This window comes from Pagrus major, chromosome 23 (genome assembly GCF_040436345.1).
Source record: "Pagrus major chromosome 23, Pma_NU_1.0".
NCBI classification, from domain to species: domain Eukaryota; kingdom Metazoa; phylum Chordata; class Actinopteri; order Spariformes; family Sparidae; genus Pagrus; species Pagrus major.
The window spans coordinates 6,683,947-6,705,376 of record NC_133237.1 but is presented as its reverse complement, the minus strand read 5'-3'; the positions used below and the strand labels follow the sequence as shown (position 1 = coordinate 6,705,376).

The 21,430-nt window shown below is 41.9% G+C and overlaps 1 protein-coding gene across 2 annotated transcripts in view; it reads left to right on the top strand.

Moving 5' to 3' along the window:
* The first annotated feature begins 6,779 nt into the window (after nucleotides 1-6,779).
* Nucleotides 6,780-21,430, top strand: part of LOC141019337 (myosin-9-like) — a 33,461-nt gene continuing 18,810 nt past the window's right edge. For both annotated transcript variants that reach the window (XM_073494224.1, XM_073494222.1), the window contains exons 1-2: nucleotides 6,780-7,027; nucleotides 19,398-19,729. In XM_073494224.1, the coding sequence (XP_073350325.1) occupies nucleotides 19,403-19,729 (327 nt within the window). In that variant the 5' untranslated portion in view covers nucleotides 6,780-7,027; nucleotides 19,398-19,402. The remainder of the gene's footprint in view (nucleotides 7,028-19,397; nucleotides 19,730-21,430) is intronic.

The window sequence follows — 21,430 nt, the reverse complement described above, 5'->3', positions numbered from 1 at the left end:
CTGTGTTTGTCAATTTAAAACTCATGAGCGTTGCATGAAATATAAGACTGAAAATACGTAATTAGACAGCAGTCATGTTAGTTACGCAACTTAAACATTGTAGAGCTGGTCTTGCATATTAGTTTGCTCACAGAACTGACAAACTACCCTTTCACATAACTGCAGTTGTCAATATGAAGTGTCTCTGAGCTCCCAGTGTGGATCGCTACCTGCAGGGCTAACTGAGCTAATTAGCTAATGTCAGCTACAGTCAGCCGCAGTTGGCGGTTACTCTGGTGATTCTCCAGTGTTTCACCTGTTTGACTCTTACCGTGCAAGAACCCTTTCCTATGAATTTAAAGCGTGTGTGTGTTTGTGTGTGATTAAGGCATTTCTGTGTCATTGCCCATGAGAAACACTCACGTATATGAGGTCAGGTGAGGCTGATGGAGACAGGAGAGCACCTGCAGTCAGAGTCCCTCCAGTCATCATGTCATCATCCCCTCTTCTCTCATGACTCGTTAACTGAAAAACATTCCCACCCCTGCCTGCCTTCCCAACCTGGCATGTCATTACAGAGCCCACAGCTGACAGAATCATGCCGAGGGCCTCCAGACTGCTTATTACATGCACATCATTTGACATGTTCCATCTGCACATTTAGTGGTCGTGCCTTGGATTAGATCATCTCAGACGAAGCCCAGGGATGTATTCATGCAGAGCTGCTCAGTAGCAACCGGTGGTTGTTGAATAGGGGGAATTCCTCTGGCATTACATAAGCAGGTGTGAGCGAACCAAGTGATCCAGATGTACATGGGCAATTGTTGTGTGCGGGATGAAAAACATTCCTGCATAGTTTTGAGATGTCTGGGACTGCACGACACCACCTTTAGATAATGATCTGCCATTTTAAACCACGTTCTGCCTCTTCTGTCTGTTTCTGCTCCTTGACAATCAGTGACTGGTCTGTAGGCCTCAGGATTCAAACTCATGAATCAAGCTGCCCCCCTTCACACACACACACACACACACACACACACACACACACACACACACACACACACCTCCCCAGTGTTGTCTGCTCATCCTCTTTGTCTGCCTTCAGACAGAGGAAAGAGGTGACTGAATAGATGACGACAAGCTCCAAAGGTTCAAGAGCAGCACGTAACCCTAAACCTCTTCCGCCAAAAACAATAGACCACACCTCCATCCTCCCTCCGCTGTCTCTCTCTCTTACTCCACCACTCTTGTGACCATATAAGGCAAAAAAAGACAGGGGAAGCCAGCGGCTGCTGCTGCTGCTGCTGCTGAACCAAGGGCTTGCAGATTTCTTCTAGTGACTCCGTCCCAGTTTGCCCGCCTCTCTCGGAGCCTGAAACCGTTAATGTTCGCTGTGTGTTTGTTTGATATTAGATTGCTTGTCGTGGATCCAAATGCTTTTGCAATGTGTGTCGAAATGTGTTTTGTGTGTGTGGGAGAGCGAGCAACTATGTAACAACACCCATGTTTGGCACGGCCTGAGAGCGCTCTGTGTTTGTAGTAAATACATAGCTGTATTTATATATGAAACACATGCGGCCCTCCACCTTGTTAGGACTCCATTCTGTTCCAGACAAACACCAACCTCAGACAGGACAATGCAACCACTGTTGCTGTTTATATCACTCCATCTCTTTCCCATGCAACGTACACGTGTCTTACAATACCATCAGTGATGTCGTCAAATCGGTGCAGATGATAAATGAGCAAAGAGGCATCCTGACAAAAGAGGGAAAGCTATGCGCATTGTCCCTTTATTCCACATTCCTGAGTTTTGTGAGTCGACATATGTCTTATCGCTCCTTCCTGTGTACTAATTACCGAGGAAAGGAGGAGGAAACTTGGCAGACTAAAAGACAGAAGAGAGAATAAACAACCAGTCCCTGTGCCATAATCTCATTATTGTTTTATCTTAAATGCTGGAGTTGCTCTTAATTGTTCTTTGTGGTTCTGGCCTTTTTTCGGCACACGCAAACAAACACTTTGCTTTATAATGTCAGGAGGCTCTGTGAACTGAAGCGAGTTGCGTAAATAGTCTCGGCGGGGGGTTAGTACATGACTGGGGAATGATGTTAGAGGAAACACAAGGGCTGGTCGCTGGAATGAAGGGCAATGTGTTTACGCTGGGCTCACACTCAAGCCTTCTCTCTCTGTGTATGTCAGGTAAGACAATCTGGGTCAGATAGGAGCGTTTAACAACCTCTTAACTGTGAAACTTGACACAGATCCGAGCTACTAGATGTACACATGTATGTATCTCTCATGCATGAGGGCGCAGACACACACATTCTCACCAAGACACTCAAGCGTGAAAGCCCGCACACATGAACTCACACAAGTAATTACACAGCAAGAGTGGTCAGTGAGTTAACATGCCACCCTTTTAACATGCTGTCACTGAATGGGTCCCTTTCTCTCTGACTGGATGATATAATGGCCTTACACACCCTGAATTACAGACACACCCTGACGCTGTTACAACCAACCGAAGGAAAAAGAGAGAGAGACTAGGTCACAGTGAGAAGGAGAGCAGGAGGCAGCGAGAGGGAGGGAGATAGTGAGGTCAGAAGTGTCCATATTTGGTAATTCATGCCTGCGTTTTAATGCCACATTTCTGTCGGTGCCCAGGTCTGTTTGTTTTGTCTCACGCCATTGTTGTGTGAATCATGTAGTCTTTTTGACACAAGGTTTTTGTTACATGCGAGCTTTTTGTTAAGCTTAAACTTGCTTTTGATTAAAATGTGCTTATTTTAGTACTTTATTGTGCGCAAGAAGTGCCTTTGTGTTTCATTTCCCATCATTCTCCTCCTCTAGGCCTCTCTCCTCCACCGGCATCTGGTCCTGCTCAAGTAACGGGTGACAGGGCAACCTTTGACCTCCCTGCTGAAATTTTCGGATATTTCCCATCCATCCCAGGGAGAGAGAGAGAGTGTGTTAGATTTATTGAATTTTCCAGGCAGGCATGCTGAACGTTCAGTGTTTTGCTCTACATGCATGTGATGCCCAGCTGCTAAAACTTTAGGAAAACACACAGACACATTCCTGTCATAATGACACATAGCGAACGTAAATCACACGTTGAACAGAAAATGTGCGTTTTCCTGTTTTTCAGGAGATGCCAGGCATGCCTGACGACCTGTTATGTTGTTACTTCTCGGGGTAAATTGACATAAGAGTTGCCTTTTTGGGGTGTGAACGTTAGCTGTGTATTTAGATCGCAGTGTGCACTGATCTCACTTATAGAGGCAGTATTTGCATCAGATCTTGTTGAAAGTTGTTTGTCCCTGGACCTCAGAACAGCAACATCTGTTTCGTGTTCCCTCTGTCTGGTATCACTCGCTAAGAGTAGGAGAGAAGATAAAACATAAAAAGGTCAATCTTTGGCTTGTATGAGTAGAATTACCTTGATTATTCCTCTAAACTGAGGTTAAGCTTTTTTGCAGATGTATCCCCACAGCCCTGCCAGATTCAGACTGAAGTACCTGTTCATGATCACGACCCGTCATGCTCCAAATGAGTTTATATTTTAAATAGGAAGTTACTTAACAATATGAACTACACAGATGCGGTTATAATATTGTTGTCATGAAGTTGAATTGTCAGTGTTTAGGTTGGTTTGGTCAAGTTTGTATTTGTATTCCTTGTGGCAGAAGCTCGACCCTTTAACTATTTACCCATTACTGTTAGCTAACTGTTTCAACAGTTTACCCATTAGCTATTATATCAATTTATTAATTCCTCTTGACTATTTCAACTGCTTATTCATTAGCAATTTCAACCATTTATTTACATAAAGTGTAATGAATGGATTAATCAGAATCACCACAGTACAAGGACCAGGCAAACACAAAGGGACATTGGGGACCCAGAACAGCAGGATCACAGGAACACAACCCGACAATGACTGAACAAAAGACTGGACTTAAATACAAACTTAATTAATTGAAGGGATGAGGTGCAGGCGGAGTGAGGCAGAGGAGCACAGGTGAAGGTAATGAATGGAAAAACATGCGAATCAGGGAATGGGCTGCAGAAACACTGGGAAGAGGGAAGGCTAATAAAGGAGATGCAGTGCAGGTGTGGAGGGAAAGCAGACTGGGGAAGAACTCAGGTAACAGGGCTGGACTAATAAAACAGATACAAGACAAGTGTGGATGGGAAAATTAGGCTGGTGAGGAGCACAAGAAAACAGGAGGTAAAACGGAACACTGGAAAAAAGGCAAAATACACCACAAAAACCACGAAAAGACATAAAACACACCAAAAAAATGACCAAATGACAGGACCATGATGTCAAACTGTTTATCCATTAACTAATTAACTATTTAAAGGTGCCGTATACGACATTCAGCTCCATCTAGCGATTTCAACATTAGAAACAGAAATAAAGCCAACTCCCAGTCACGTTGGAGCCATTTAGCCGCTTGTAGCTCGTAGCTCACACACATGTTCAACCCGCCCGGCTACCAAAACAAAGAACATGGAGGGAGTGTGACACCTTTTTCTGCTCATGACGCCATTAATCCACTATATCAATTTTAACCAGGGTATCTATTTCAACCATTTATCCGTTACTTTTAGACAACTGTTTAGACCTCTCTTTTCTCTTGCTGACTTTAATTTCTAGCGATCCGTGTGCAACCCATGGTGTCCAAATGTCACAGCTGACTCATTTATTTTTAATTCAATCAGAATTTAAATTCTTTTAAAATTTGTTAAATCCCCCGGGGATGGAATTCAGTCCTCTTTTCCATCTCAGTTTTTGTTACTGATCAAAGCTGCAGTTGTGCAATCCATACTTCACACTGACAAAGTAAAAAATATTTATTTTCCATTGCTAATGTCTCCCTGCTGGTTGTGGCATGTGCATTGGCTGTGCGCCTTCAGTTCCACTCGACAAACTGGGCTCAAATCACCCAGTCTGAATCCCAGGAGAGTATTTGAAGTAAACAGGTTCACTTTGTGCCTTTCCATTCTTCTGTGTAGACTTTGGCAACAGCACCGCAGAACTTTCATCTCAACATTCATCATTTCACTCACCTCTTTTTTGCTCAGTTTTCTTGCACTGTACCGCCAGCCCTTACTCTTACTCATCTCTTCTTATTCCTCATTTCTTTCTGAGATCAAATTAAATGCAAATTTTCCAGATACCTGTTGCTTTGTATTTGATTTCACATATAGTACATAAACCTGTTCTCTGTTTATACCTCTGTGTCATCTTTAATGCTCACACTTCCAAAGAAAAAGTCGGGCCTTTTAAAAGAGCCAGGGAAAAATAAATGTCAAGAGTGATTTAAAGACTGAACAAGTGTTTCCTTCAAATTAATTAGATCATCACCTGCAGCAGTTCCCATGTAGTGTTGGCGTGTTGGGTCATGAATCTAGGCTTACCTGTTTGAGTGATTGGAACCTGTGAGAGTAAACTGCATCACTGTACTGCACTTTATATCGTGTTAGGTCTCTCAGTCTTCATCTGAGAGATGCACTGGTGCATTTAGAAAAAGTGCAGAAGAGCAATGCAAATTTCAAGTACACGAGTGCTAACAGAATATGCAGAAAAGTGCAGTTATTGGAGTTTTAAAAGTGCCAATGTGAATCTTAAAAGTCCTCCATTTGAGCAGAGAAGTCAAATCTGTCACGATGAGACAAGTGTATCCACATGAATGCTGAATTATCGTTTCTAGTGTTTTAAAGTTATCTATCCTGAAATGTGTATGTGAAATGATAGATTCTAATCATCTCTATACAGTGTGCTAAAATTTCACCCAAATCAGTTTGTTTTACTTGCATCTAAGGACTCTGGCAAGCAAGAAGTAATTGTTTATATGATGTAGTTTATATGAAATATTTGGATTCCCTTGCTGGAAACAGGGAGCTGGGGGTGGGGGGTGATTTGTTTTTAACAGTGACATGATCCCTGAGAGTTTTATATAGTTCAAAGATGAGAAGTTCAAGGCCAAATTGGTCAATAACCACACTGCCAAAGTGTACATGGGCCAGACACTAAATCCTTATGAGCTCTATTGGCCCTGTTCTGCTGCTGACCTCTGACCTCCTTCTGGATGGAGAGAATGCCATGGATATATAAATAATGTGCAGTAATGTTAATACAACAACTATATATAGATTATATAAATAATCTTGTTTTCCAATATAAAAGTGAACAGTTTCAAGATGGTTAAAATTTTGCCATAGTTTTTCGTTAGTTTTTTAAAAAAAAGTTAAAACAGTTTTATCTGTGGAGTGGAAGTATGAGTAGCAGTATAGAATAGTGTGAATGTGTGAGTGGGATTTGTCTCATGTGTATCAATCTTTAAAGCAGAAATAGTATCAGACAGTTGGGACGTCACTTCTACTTGTTCTCAAAGCAGACAGTGTTCAGACATAGACCCTGTTGACACATTGGGAGACCCGGGATGATGCAGTCCATCCTGAGAGTGGCTAGTACTTATATGGTCATAAAAATCCTTAGTATGCACATACCTTTCTCATTAAACACAGCTTTATCTGTGCCCCCCTCCCTCACCCTCTCCCCTCCCTCCCTCCTCCCAACTCTTTCAAGTTCAGTTTTTTCTGCGCGTTTCGCCCTGCCCAGTGGCCGTCACCCCTCCAGTTAGGCACATCTTTGGGAGAACGTGATTGGTCCAAAGTGTGGATTATCAAAGCGCGGCTGTGATTGGTTTAGAGAGGCGGTACATACAGGCTGGACCCGCCTCGTCCTGGACCGCACCCCGGCTCCCGCTGGCTACGCACTGACTGAAATTACGCGAACCAGTGAGCAGCCAGTGGAGGAGGGAGGGCAGAAGGAAGAAGGGGAGAGAAAAAAAACAGATAGAAAGAGTGACTGAACTAGAGAAAGAGAGGGAGGAAGCGAGAGCTGTAGTTTAGCCCGAAGTCTCTGCGAAGCTGCTGTCGACAGGAAAAGAAGTTTGACTCACGGCGACGCTGACTGAGCCACCCGGTTATTGTTAGCAACCCCTCTGAAAGGCGTACTGCACCCAAAGAGCAGGTAATATTTCCAACTTGTACACTTTTGTCCGCCATGCTTTCTCTATGTACTCCTTTCATAACTCATTCAATCCGCCCGTCACTCCAGCAAGTGCACTGAACCAGGAAGCACGGCCGCTAGTTCAAGGCTGCAACTTCAGCAACCGCGCTGGGTGGAGTGAGAGCTAATTACCAGATTTAAACCGAGGTTTAATTAACCCAGTACGTATATTACTGCTCTCAAACTTTAAATACTAGTTCATGTGTGTGATGTGTAGGACTGTGACCGTCAAATACAGCATCAGCATTGTGGCAGTTGGCGGAGAAGCTAAAAGCCATAACGGTGGAGGCAGGAAGTGATTCGCTTGAATGAGTTGCAGGAAAAAAGGCCGGTGGAGAGTTTGAGCTCAAGTGGGATGGAAATGCAAGAAAAGTGACTTCAGACTACATGTAACACCGGCTCCGTCCGGGTCGCCTGGAAATGTATCATTTATTTGTGGTTTGGTTGAACTTTTCGGTTTGTAGCGGTCAGAAACAGACGCTGTGTGTGGCCAGTCATGTCTGGCTGGCGGCATGACGTCAGCGGTTCACCGGTGGACAGAAAAAAGAAAAAAGAAAAACGGCGCTGTGCTTTTCCGCCGCGCGACCAGCTCAACCTCACTGAACCATGTCATCTGCATGTGCACTCGTTCTGTATTTCTTTATAGCCGTGCTGCTGGCACACAGGGGCCCTTGAGGGTTTTTCAAGGGGGCCCCCGGCAAACAAGGAATACATTTGACTGTGATTTAGTTCACTGGAGGACATAGTCGATTATCTTCACTATAGCTTTCCTCCGACCTGCTGTAGATGAGCCTCCTTGATGGGACAAAATCATGAGTTTCAGTTATATGGATATTAGAAGTTCAGTACATCAGTATTTATCAGTAATTATAATATGGGATATTAAACATGCATCGTTTATTTATTTACATAGGCCTTACTTAAGTCACCATCAAGTAACTTCAGATAAATCTCCTTTTTGAAAGATACCTGGTAAATTATTGTATAGCATATATCTGTGATTTTCAAACTGGGGTGCGTGGACCAACAGGGGTCATTGACTGGGCTGCAAGAGGTCCCGAGCAAAAGTAGGAATAGAATATTTTATGTGTCACATTTTTGGGAAGTTGAAACAACATGGAAAGAATTGAGGTTCGTCATTGTAATTTATAGTGACTCTAGTATGATCATTGTATGGCTATGAAGTCTTAAAAAAAATACTCTAAGGGAAATACTTCAGACAGATTCTTCTGAAACTGGGCATCTGTGGTCTAATGTGCATCCATTGTGAGGATCATTGACATGAAAAGTTTGAGAACCCCTGGAATAGGTAAGAGTCACACAAAATGTTTAATATTCAGAACACAGGACCTGAGACAAATAAAGGGAGAGGGCGAGACCATTTAAAACATTTTTATTCTGCACACAACACATTTAGGATTTGGCACTTGAATGGCTCAAGTTTGGCTTGCAATTTACTCCAACCCCAGGGACTATTGTACAGAAAAACAGTTTTGACAGATTCTGATAACGGAAAGAGGAGAGAGCATTTTAAAGAGGTAAATAGGCATTGGTTGTTATATCAATTAGCCTCATTTTAGCCGCAATGATTCCTGAAATACACAAGAACTCAAGCTGAAAATGACCAGGTTTGTCTTCTAATTACAGTGCAGTGTACTGTGATGAACATCGGCGAGGCTACAAGAGAATTTTCCATGGCGTTTTTATGGGATATATCAATATCAAGCCAAGTTAAGAACATTTTATTTATACAGTCCAAAGTAAAACATTTGGCTCAGTGGGCCTCCATAAACTATAAAACATAACACACCCTTGAATCTTAGCCTCTCTATTCAGATAAAGTTAAATTCTACAAAAAACCTTCAACAGAGTAAAGATGGAGAAACTTCATGAAGATCTGAAAAGGAGGATCCCTCTTCCAGAATGGACAGGCATAAACTAATGCTGTATATGCAGAGTATGCAAGTAGCAAATGCAAAAATAACAATATGAAGAAACATGATGAAATTATCAGGTAAATAAAGTGAGTAAATGTTGAGTTTAATAAGTTAGTAGATGGAGTGAAGCGTATAGATTAAGACAGACTTCAGGTAACCTCTGGGTAGATAACTTTTATGTATGTAGCCGAATACAAATGCCTATGTTATAGCATCACACTTGATATTTTAATTCCCACACGCAAACCTCAGACCAAAACTTTTACAATCTCAGACTGTCTTCAGATCGACTGTCTCGTTAGGCCTGTCTGTGTCGTGTCATTGTGCACTTACACTAGTGTTGTGCTCTGTCTGTACAATTTGTGTTTGCTCTGTTAGATGGCACATCATTGTGTTTGCACTATGGGAAGCAAACACACTCTGGTATGCTTGCACGCACTACTGATTTTTAGTATGGCAAGTTGGCTGAGTATCTGCAAAGAAATTGTGCATGAAACTAACCTCAAGTCAGAGTGGGCATCGAAGCCCTCCAAAACTCTGACGTTCTTTCACCCAAACCTGCTTCTTGTTGCTCAAAGCGTTAGTGGTCTCAGAGAGAGTGAGAGCAGCACCTCGTTGCTCTCATTTGTAGTAATCAGAACCATACTTTGTATTCAGCTGTTTCCTGCCAAAAAGCTATTAAACCACAGTGTGAGTTAACCACATTAATAATTTTTTGATACTCAAGCATAGAAATGATTGTGTAACTTTATGAAGAAATGGTAATCACAGTTGTTACATGTAATAAACAAACAGGTGTGTGCATGTAGGCCTATTTAGCTTGATTCAAAGCCATCTGTCATGCTGATGTTTCTAAAGAAGACTCACCTACTCTTTCACAGAGCAGTGCCAGTGATTTTTCTCTGCAGCTTGTGAAAGATGTAAGCCTTAAAGGGGCACATCATGACACGTCTAGTATGTCACTTTCTCTTATTTCATTTGAGTCATGATTTCTGGCAATGCATTGTGCAACAGTTTCTCTAGAGGCCCGTTTTTTCTCACTTATTGCCAGTTTCTGTGTTGTTGTGGAGCCCCCCTACAGAGGTCGTTACATTCCATCATTCTGTGTCAGCAATGTCCAGGCTTGTGGCCCCCTGGGAGAGTTATGTACTGTAGGGTAGACAAAATTACACACAGACATCTTAGAAAGTGAACAGGGAGCTTGTGTGCACAAATCTTCTCAAAATGATACAGTCTGAGTGAACATGCCTGTGGATGTTTGGATTTCATTGAAGGACGGTCATCCTGGCTGAGACAGATTACTCGCAGGCCCCCCCGCTTTAGTTGCAAATGAGATTGCAGTGTGGGGAGGGCAGTATGACACAGTTTGGCACACTGCAACCCAAAGTTATCTCATGGTTGTTTTTAACAAATGTGACGTATTTCTAATCTTTATCTGTTGTGTGTGACCTGAACTGCATCAATAGGCTCAATTATTTCCTTGAACTCAGATTGTCAGGCTAAGAGAAGGGAAACGCAGGATACAACAGGCTGGAACAGCTCCAAAAAGCTTATTCAGCTATTATTATTAATTATTCAGCAGGTGTTTTGATAGTCCATTAACTGTTGGTCATTTTGTTCAGCAAAGATGTTAAAAATGTACTGCCTCCAGCTTCTCAAATGTGAATGTTTTCTGGTTGCCTAGTCTTTAAATGATTGTTCATGAAATATCTTTGAGTTTTTGACTGTTGGTTGGGCAAAAACATTATTATTTAGTAAATAAATAATAAATTGTGGAGGTTTTTCACAATTTGTATGTGGCGTTTATGTATTAAGAAATCAATTTTAAAAAGAAAATATTTAGAAGACTTGATCAACAATAGAAAATCTCATTAATTGCAACCATAGTCTGAGCAAACTCCTTCAGTAATATACAATATGTTCACATGTCTTAAGAGCTGAAAAGGAGGTTGTCAGCTGGACTTAACCAGTTCTTGTTTATTAGTACATTACTCATGTATTTTCTAGTAATAGTTTGACAATAGATTTAGTTGATGATCAGTAGGGCACTAAAGTCTCATGCATATCCTACTTTCCTACACAGTCAGCTGATATTCATTCATGCAGGCAAAACATTCCAGTCTGAGAGGAGACTGTTCAGATTCTCCATTAACCATGGCAGAGCTGATCATGCTACTTCTCAGTATGTTGTTATATGGTTTCTCATAGTCAGCACTGCTAGAAAGTCACTTGTATTTTCAGAAGCAGACATAATGTGTGTTTCTTTATTTCATAAAGCAGACAGTATCAAACTCAACAGACTTCAGCTTGCATACAAACTGTTTGTGCTGTCTGTACATTGTGCCATATATCACTAATGCTGGCCTTTAATTCGGTTCTTTCGTTTTTTTTCTCTTGGCTGTCTCGTCTATTTTTGTTCCAACCAAACATATTCCTTCTGGTTGACATGAACGGCATAATTAAGTTGCCTCAGTCAGAATGGTTGAACTGACTGGGCACAAGGATATATCTGCACTGCAGTAGTGTCTGCTGTGGGTTTCATTTCACTGCTGTTTTGTTCTCTTGCATTCCCTCGTTGTGTCAGTCTTCTCATCAGACCTTTCTTGGTGATCTCTGTTCCCTGTCTGTTTGCCTTCATTTAACCTCCCCTGCCCCCTTTCCTCTTCTTGTGTTTTTTGCCACTACCCCGTCCTTTCCTCATCCTCCCTTTCACAGCACGCACCTGTAAGGTTTCAATAGAGTAGAACAATACCAGGAAATGGTTGTGCTCTGACTTGGACTATTGCTTGTGACTCAGTACATAATACTGCATTCTGTTTTATGGCATAAATGATGAGGTAATGCTGGATCAGAGATTACTGAGCTACTCCAGCCCTCTCTAGAGTGCCAGTTTAATGATTAGGTGATACTCAGCACTTGGCTGTCCATTTTCCTATGCAACTTCCTTGTAGAAAAGTTTTTGTAAGGTTATTCTAGTTGCCAGTCTTTGTAGTGATGTTCTTAAAACTCAATGCATGCAATGCATTTGACTCAAAACAGGTTATGCAAATGTCAAGTTAAGCTATGTACTTACTCTAAAGCACAGTTGTATTATTGTACATGTCAACAAATAGATTGTCAATGGCTGGGTGTGTGTGAGCTGCACACCTGGCGTGTCTGACTCCATAGAGAAGTGGTTAGTACTTCAGACAGTGTGCAACACTTCAAACTCACTTTTGCACCGAGAACTTTGAAATTAGCTACCTTCTGTCTCCCATTGGACATTTTTTAGTCATGTCAGTCTAAATTTGTATTGCACACCAGTTTTCAGCATTGTCAAACTTGCATGTCGCTCTGAGTCTGTGAATGCATTGTTTGACAAGATGATTGTTTAAATAAGATAACTTTGTGTTGTCTGTGAGGGACTCGAAGGGAGTGCCCTTACCAGAGATAACAAGTGATAGAGCTGAAACAAGCCACACGATAATCCTTAAGGTTAAATTTGGGAGGGCTGTCTGGTGATAGGATAAAGTGAAGTAGTAATAGCAGCTTTTCTTCACTGGGTCTGTCTGAAATAAAAGACTTGGCTGTGCCAGTGCAGCATTCCACAGAAAAAAGTATTGCTGACGAACTGAAATGTGTATCTTAACTCCCCTCCACATTCTTTCACCGTCAGTTGAAAGGCTTACGTAACCACCTATCTATTTATCTAATGGTCAATACTGCCTGGGTGTTTTCGTAAAAGGGCAAACTGGTGCAGCGACTGCTCTGTTTTGTCAAAGAACCAGTCAATTGTGCATTCACTGTTGTAATCTGATAGCTGTTTGAATGATAGATGTGGAATTTGTTCTATGACCCTGAAATGATGTGCTTATCAGACCAACGCCCTATTTCCACTTATTTGTCCTCCCTGTCATTTAAGTTAATTGTTCAGCGGGTCTAACTTCTTGATACAGTAGGTAGGCCTTAAACGGTCATTATAAAGATTGTCAAACATCGAGCCAAAAACTTGAAACTTGCACTTTCACGGTTTAGTGTCAGTTGAAGCAGTTGTGTCAGCCAATGATTCCCAAACAAGGGTACTGTGCACCCAAGTGGGTATGTGGAATGGCTGTGGAGTAGCTCAGCCACTTTGTATACTAGTATACAAAGTGTATACTAGTATACAAAGTATGTGAGAACGAGGTGGCAAGTGAGCAGGGAAGTTTAAACAGTTGAAATAATAGTTAAAACAACAAAAAGTAATGGATAATTTATTGGAAATTTGAGCTTCTGACACTAGTAGCATGTATGCAAACTTGACCTAAACATCAGGCCTTTTCATGGCTGAAAGTTAAACCAAGGGTTCAAGTTTTTGTTACAGTATATACATTTGTTCTGAGTAGTGTTGGTTTCACATTGAAATTTGGCGCACTAAAGAACTATACATGCCATATCTATGTTCTGTCGCTATCATCTACAAGAGCTGCGTCTTTCTTTACTTGCAACCGATTAATTAACATCAGTGTGTTGTTAATTTGAATAGAGGAAAATTGGTTTGTTGCAGCTGTAATATTATGGCATTACTACCAGCAAGACCATCTTCAAGTGCAAACCTCGAGATTAGTTTGAATTCTGCTGCTCTTTTTTGTTGTGTTGTTTTTCCTAATACCAGTGCTGAGGATAGCTTGCCATTACTTCCTGTAATTGGTTTGAAAGTTGGAACCCTCCAAAAAATGTTTTCATAGAAACAAACAGGGCTAAGGTTCTCTTTTATCTGGGCCGGGACCACCTCTTTTTGATGAATCAAGGTCTGGCTCCAGTCTAGAGTTTCACACCTGTAATTTTGGTTTGGATGACACTGGAAAGTCCAAAGGTCTAGATACAACTAGTTGGGTATAAAAATACCTCATTCATATAAGATTATTAAAACGTATCCTATTATATTGACTTTTACATAATTAATAGTTAAATAATATCCAGTTTGTAATCAGTTCATGTGTACACATTTGATACTTGACTGGTAGTGTTGGTGAACAGGTACTTAAGTTCTTTATGGGGCTGTGGGAGCACATCAGACTTAAAAGGTGGGGAACCACTGGTGTAGGTGATTGCTGAGGGCTTTAGTAAGACCTAGTAGGGGCCTCAAGTTGTAAATGGTAGATGGCATTGGCCAGTTTACTGTTGAAAGTGAAATTGGATCGTGGTTGTGGCAGGAATGTGAAAAGTAATGTGGAAAGTGATGTAGATCTGTCATGCAGTGCGGTTATTTTCCAGCAAGGGTTTAATTTACTTCTTGGTCCACCGAGCCACTCAGCATGTGCTCAAGAGAACACCACCTTCCCTCCTCCTTGAAAGACTCGCACTCAACAAGTTCCACAAATGGCAAAATAGTTTTCTCAGTTTGTCATTTCCTCTTTCCTCCCCTCTCATGTCCTTGCCCCACCCTTCCCACTTTCAGAGACAGAGGGTGAAGGGGGGAGAGAGCCGACGTGTGAGCCCATAAGGAATTTTAACTGACTCTGTACCTCTTTAGTCCCGGTTTGGCACCCACTCTCACTTTCGTGAGAGAGCAACCTCGCAGTCGGTAGATCACTGGACTGTGAGGGGGATCAAAGTGGTAAAGCCAAGGAGGGACTGACGCTAGAAATAGACACTGGAGTATTTGTTGAAAGGGAAATATAAACAGTTGAAGCTGAACAGACAAGAGTGACAAAAGTGTGAAAGAATATCCACAGCATGAACAGGACAGCTGAGGACGAGGAGATTTGGCCCAGCCTAAGCTAGCTGGGATGGAGTTGGAGGGCGCGCAGGGTTATTGACTTGGCTGATGTTCTAATAATATTCCTGTCAATGTGTCGGTTAACACTGCACAGCGGGTTTATAAGTTCCCTTTAGCTGGAGCAGGAGGAGGGTTTGAATGTACATGGTCTTGTCATGCTGTGGTAGAGGTTGTCACGACTCCTGGTTTTTACAGTAACTCCGGGAGAGTCAGTGAGGTGGAAAGGAATGAGAGAAAGTCTGACGGATGGATGGATGGATGGATGGATGGATAGCCTCAGTTTTATAGACCAAGGTTGACCTGCTTTCTAAGCAGGACAAGCGGGACTGAAAAGGACGCTCTGTAGCTCTTCCCTTTTCCTCTCCTCTCCTCGTCCCTCCTCCACCTCTTTCTCAAAGTCGTGGCTGCTGCCTTACTTCCTTTTTGTTACCACATTCTGGTCTCTGTGATGAGGCCGGTTTCTAAAACAGGCCTCCGTTCTCTTCCTTGTGTTATTTATTTTATGGTTCCTCTTCCTTTTTCAAGTAGGCTGCTGCTTTGTCAGGACACTGCTTACTCTGATTTCATTTGGGAATTTTTAGAGTATAATCCTGTAATGGTAGCTCAGCCAGGCTTCATAAAGTTCAGGGATTTTTGCCAAGGATTGGTTTCAAGTTAAATGTGTGTTCTTCTGACTGTCATGTATTCAATTAAGGAGTAATCCTTGTTGTGAATATCTCAACCAGCTAATCTCATTGTAAATGGGTCTCAACAGAATAGATAGTGAATGCTTTCACAGCTGAGCGATGTTGCAAAGTGACATGGAGTCAGGGAAGCCTTGATTCTTACAGGATTACAAAGGACTTGGCAGGGAAGTTGCAGAAACCTGAGCCAAGTTAGGGGGTGAGATGAGTGTTAATGCACACTGTTTTATCTCAAAGTCAAGTCAACATCCATGTCTTACTATAACAGTCTCATCTAAAATTGCCTGATGGGAGTTCTTTTTCCCTCCTCTTTTTTTTCTACTTTCTATATAGAACAGCTCTTGTCAAACTAGAATAGCTGTTGGAGTAATTTTAGTCTCATGTCACTCTCTGGAGAGGCAGTTTGAAGTGTGTCACTGAGAGTTATCTGTGGCAAGCATGTGAGTGGGATTGAGGCAGACATCAACAGACTTGACTATAATGTCCAAATTGGAGCTGAACTGCTTTGTTGATCATTGGGATATTAATGGGCAACTATTTTGATAATGATGTAGTTAAATTTTTTAAGCAGAATTACCAAACTTTTACCAGTTTCAGCTTTTAAAACTTTGAACTGAAGTAGTAAATTGACTATCAAAAACATATTTGAAATCATCTTGAGGGTGACTATTTGGGCATTTTTCACTGTTTTCTGAAATTTTGTAGCCTAAACAATGAATCTAAAATAATATAATTAATTGATAATGAAGATAATTGGTTTGCTAGTCCAACTGAGTTGGCAGCTCACAGAAAAATGTGATCAGGCTGTCTCTGTATTGCAACATATGAGATCTGCAGTCACTTGTGAATGGTCTTTGTTTACAATTACTGATTACTACTTGAGGAACTGACTTTTTAAAGCAATACATGCTCAAGCTATTTTACCACAGCAACAGATGGTGTCTGTATTTATTAGAAGTGTATGAGATGCTGAATTCATGGTGGCCATCATGTCTCCCTGCATCTATGTATAGTATAATGGTACAACATGGCAAGCTAAAGCAACAGCCGAGCGTTGGGTGTGTTCAGCCTGTTCCGTTTCACTTCTTGTTTTTGCCAAGCAACAAAGCAACAGGGATTATAATCAGTCATGGCTCATATTAAGCCCTGTGTGGGGCCAACCGATCCAAATGTATTGGAGTGAGTAATGGTCAAGTGAGTTTTAAGGAAGCATGGGAACATACTGACACATACACAAAGGGACTGAGGGTGCTCAGGTCTGTTCGATTTATGCAGCTATGGGTCTGTTTCCAGTGTGAGTTGATGCTGATGTCCCCTGAGTGATGAAACCCCTGAAGGCGCATGTGACCTGCCAATGTGATGGGAATACGGGGAGGGCAGAAAAGGGAAAGAAAGCAAGAGAATAGGTCTGAGAGAGATGTAAGGGGGGGCATAGAGGACCGAGGACAGAAATTTGTGGAATGCTTTTGCTCGCTGTCTCTCCCTGATAAAGGGTGAGTATGAGAGGAATGCGACCCTGAAAAGACTGGATAAACAGAAGGGAAGGGGAGGGGGCTGTTAGGACTCTGGAGAGGGAGAGGAGGGTGTCTGAAGGCAGAGGAGGAAGCTTGGAGCCAGCTGAGAGGTGTAGCATGACTAATTAGCCCCACGTTCTGTTACGGGATGGGGTCGACTCAGTGCACAAGAGATGAGTTTGGCGGTGGGTTGAGCAGTGATGGACGTCAGCTGTAGGACCGCCTGACAGAGCGTTGATAGAGGATGGAGGGAGGCAGGGGTCATGAGAAGAATGGCTCTCCCTCTGCTTTCTCTCTCTCGGATCAGGGTTAATGTGCTGGAACGGACAGGACTGACATAACCCTGTTAAACTTTTCTTTTTTCTAAAGACTCTTAAGGGTCTGTAACCTTTTTAAGTACAGTTGAGGAATGATGTGCAGTTAATTTGCATTTTTTTTTTTTCAAGTTATTGTCCAATGATTCCTTTTTATAAACAGTTGTTGGAAGCAGAGCTAGGCCAGGCCTATATTGGCCAATATAAACAGATTCTAGATATATTTGATATAGATAGATGTTGATGTTTGAGCTAAGCTTCTGGATAATGCATGTTCCTTTTTTAAAACGATTATTCTTGCATTGAGTGAGCAAGTATTTTTTGCAGTGTTGTGTATGAGCAGTGTTTTATAATTTTGAGCGTGAGAACTTGGCACCAGAACCTCGTCCCACTGGATAAAATTCCAATCTAAAACTCCTCTTGGACTAATAAAACACTTCCAGCTAATATTATAATTCAGACATGATGATAAATACTGGACCAGGCTGAACTTGTCCTCTGCTGTGATTTCCCTAGTGTTTGCATATGAGCAACAAAGCATTTGCAGACAAGCCTCCATAGGGCAGCTCTCTGTTTTCTGTTGGATGTATGGGAGTATTGAGAGGGGCTAACTACCCTGGTGGTGCTGGGAAAACGGTGTGGTGGTCCTGCTGTGCTGGAATGATAATTGAGATGGTAAAGTTTGGTGCCCTTGTATCAGTGAAAGAACATCATGTTCAGTTAAGTGCCAAGAGTCTCTCTGCTCTCGCCTTCGCTGGGCGGGTTGACTTTCCTGGATACTGGTAATACTTGTATAGTCACTTTCTATATGGGTTAAACCGCAGCACTCCTTGGCAAGAAGATGTTATTTATGAAATGTCAGAGGTGTAGTAAAGCAAGAGCAGCTTGTGCAGAGCTTTTTGTCTATATGCCTTCACACGGTCATGTTTGATATTAAACTTCTGGTCATAGCACTTAATGACAAACATTTGTTTTGGATTACTACAAATTTTATGGGAAGCTAAATCTAGTTTGACAATTATCTTCCCACTTAGTTCTGCTCATCACTCCTTGCAACAAAACATTGAGAAACACGTTGTTTGAAGACAGTACTCAAAGTGCATAATAACTGCAGTCGTTACTTAAATCGTTTTAGTGCCTAGCATGTTGACTTTCTTAACAGCTGTAGAAGCCTGTTTGCAAATTTGCTACTAACTTACATTTTTTTGGTCTGCAAAAGATGTAAATCATTTATTGCCTTTTTCAAGACATGCAAAGGTGCCAGGATGAATTGCCAAGAAACATTAGAGACACCACTAAAATGACAATGCTAGAAACGGTAAACTACAAAGAACTTGACGACTCAAGTCGAGGCTTGAACTACAAAAAATGTCCTTAAACAAAACTTGCTCCTTTATCTTGCTCCTTTATCTTTTTTTTCTGCTTCAGATGAACTGTAAAATTCACAAAAGGGGCTTTTGTTTCATGATTTAGTCACCAGGTTTGTTCTCTAGAACTATCTGAATGGTAACAACCATAAGTCATGAAGAGATTTAAGATATCTCTCCAGAATCATCCATAGGCAACTCCCCTTCACTTCCTTCTTAACAGATTCTCACACCAACCACTAGGAAAGACGACAAGGACACGTTCCCTCACAGGCTTCCCACCAGCAGACAGACGGTTGTTTGTAGGACCCCTATAGCCAAACTGGAGGCACCTCTGCTGGGAGATCAGCTTAAATCTCTGTGATCTTAGGCAAAAGTTTCTCCCCTGTCACCTAGATGGTATTATGGATGGAGTATTCACAGCAGTTAGCCAAGAAACATGGTTGTGTTTTATGTCAAGCCGACCTAACTGGAGCTGACTCTTCCTGTTGTACATCCCGTCAGCGGTGACCTTTGCATTCCTCAGAGATTGCATGTGAAGAAGGAAGGGTAGCAAAGGTCTGGTCCTGTAAAGGAAGCCTTTTTTGCGCAACCCCCTGCCTTTCTTTCTGCCAGATATTATTTAGACGTAATTCTAATTAACTAACTATAATTGATTTCAGTGGGATTAATGTGTATGTGTTTTATATTTGCTATTATGTTTGGGTTACTGACATCAATATTTTTTCAGTTTGCCATCACTAACCACAAACAATCTCCTTGTCTCTCTTAAACAGCCACCATGTCCGCCGCAGACAAGTTCCTGTACGTGGACCGCAATCTGGTCAACAACCCACTGGCACAGGCTGACTGGGCCACCAAGAAGCTGGTATGGGTACCCTCAGAGCGCCTGGGCTTCGAGGCCGGCTCCGTGAAGGAGGAGCGCGGCGACGAGTGTGTGGTCGAGCTGGCAGACTCTGGGAAGAAGATCAGGGTGAACAAGGATGACATCCAGAAGATGAACCCGCCCAAGTTCAGCAAGGTCGAGGACATGGCTGAGCTCACCTGCCTGAACGAGGCCTCTGTGCTGCACAACCTGAAGGAGAGATACTACTCTGGTCTCATATATGTGAGTATGATGCAGTCACAGATGTAACATACCTTTCATCATGCTGAAATTGAATGGGCCTAATTTTAGTTTCATTCACGGTTATGGTTTCAGAGATGTTTATTGGAGTCTTTATTAAAATTTTAAATATAAAATAGATCTGTCACACTTTCTGGCATTGTGTTGCTTCTGTTTTATTGGTGTGCTTGTCCTCCAAACAATTTTCAGGAAAACATGGTCCAGTTGGCAAGATTAAAGCTTTTTTTCTTTTCAATTGTTTTAAAATCCCCACTGGCTTATAGAAAACAATCTGCCATGGCCAGTCTCCAAACCAATTTATCTCCCTGTCCAACCCTCTAATTATCTCATCAAGCCCCATTGTTTTAGTCAACCCATTGTGTGCAAATTGTCACTGCAAAGAAAGTGAACATAGTCCCAAACTAGTACTCATGGTATGCAAGTTGTCTTTCTCTACACTCTCTTCCCCTCGGTCTCTCCAGTCTTGTTTGCTCTCTGTTCTCTCTGTGTTTGGAGTTATCTTGTAAACAGGACGCTCCAGGGAACAATGCAGTCCAGAGTATGAGATGTGAAGAAAGGGAGTTGGGAGACGGAGGGAGGGAGGGGAGTCCAGTTTTTGCACAGATGGACATGGAATGTAAATCGTGCTGTAACTGCTATTACTGCGGCCATAATTAATGTTATTTATCCCCATGTGCTGGGCTGGGAGTGATTTGGTGTCTTTGACTCTGTGGTGTGACCGGGTCACATCAACAGAGTGGAACCGCTCCCTCCAGGGATCCAGGCTACGGTTGGTTAGAGTGCCTCCAGGTCTCTGTAGACATTATGTTGACCCTGTCTCAAAGGAGAGCTGGTGTACAACAGAGGGAGATATGCCCGGTACAGAGATGTTGGAGGGCAGCACAGGAATGCAGCACAGAGAAAAGTCAGAAGTTATGGTTGAAGGAGAACTGAGTCCAGATACACAAAGTGATTTAGTAGAGCTTATAGAAAAGAATGCAGAAGGATTTTAATGTTGGCCTCAAAGCAGACAAGATAATTCTCCCATGTAGATCTGAGATATGACTCAGTTGAGCTGTCAAGTAGCTGTAGTTTTTACATTGCCAAGGTCAATCATCAGCCTAAACTTGCAGCAGGGCGGGGTTCAGATTACATAATATAAGAGGGTAACAAATGAGAGTTCCTGAGAAACGTTCAGCTCAGTGTTGATGGGGGATGGGAAAGCCTTAATCAAATGAATTTGTACCGAGTACAACTTTATTATTTTATAAAGAAGCTAATTTTAAGAGGAAACTATTGCACATTAGTATATGAAATGACCAGTACCCAAGTCCATGATCCATATTCTGCGCTGCACATTGAATGGAGACAAACAAATAACCTTGTGTAGGGGTGGGCTATCTGATGATTTTAGATTGTGCTAGATCTACTTTTCAGGCAAATTGTGGACAGAATCGTATCGTCCTCTTACTTCTGTTTCCAAACATAACATAACTTCATTAACAGGCAGATCTGCACTACAGGAAATAATCAATGTTGATGTAGCCAACTAGATTGCTATGCTGATAAGACAAATTACTTTTCATGGCTCTTCCTTGGGTGACATATTGTAAATAACGAAATGTGAATTATAGCCAGCAACAAAGCAATTGATAGATTATATTCTATACAGCGGTTGAGACCAATGATTATTATTATTTTTTG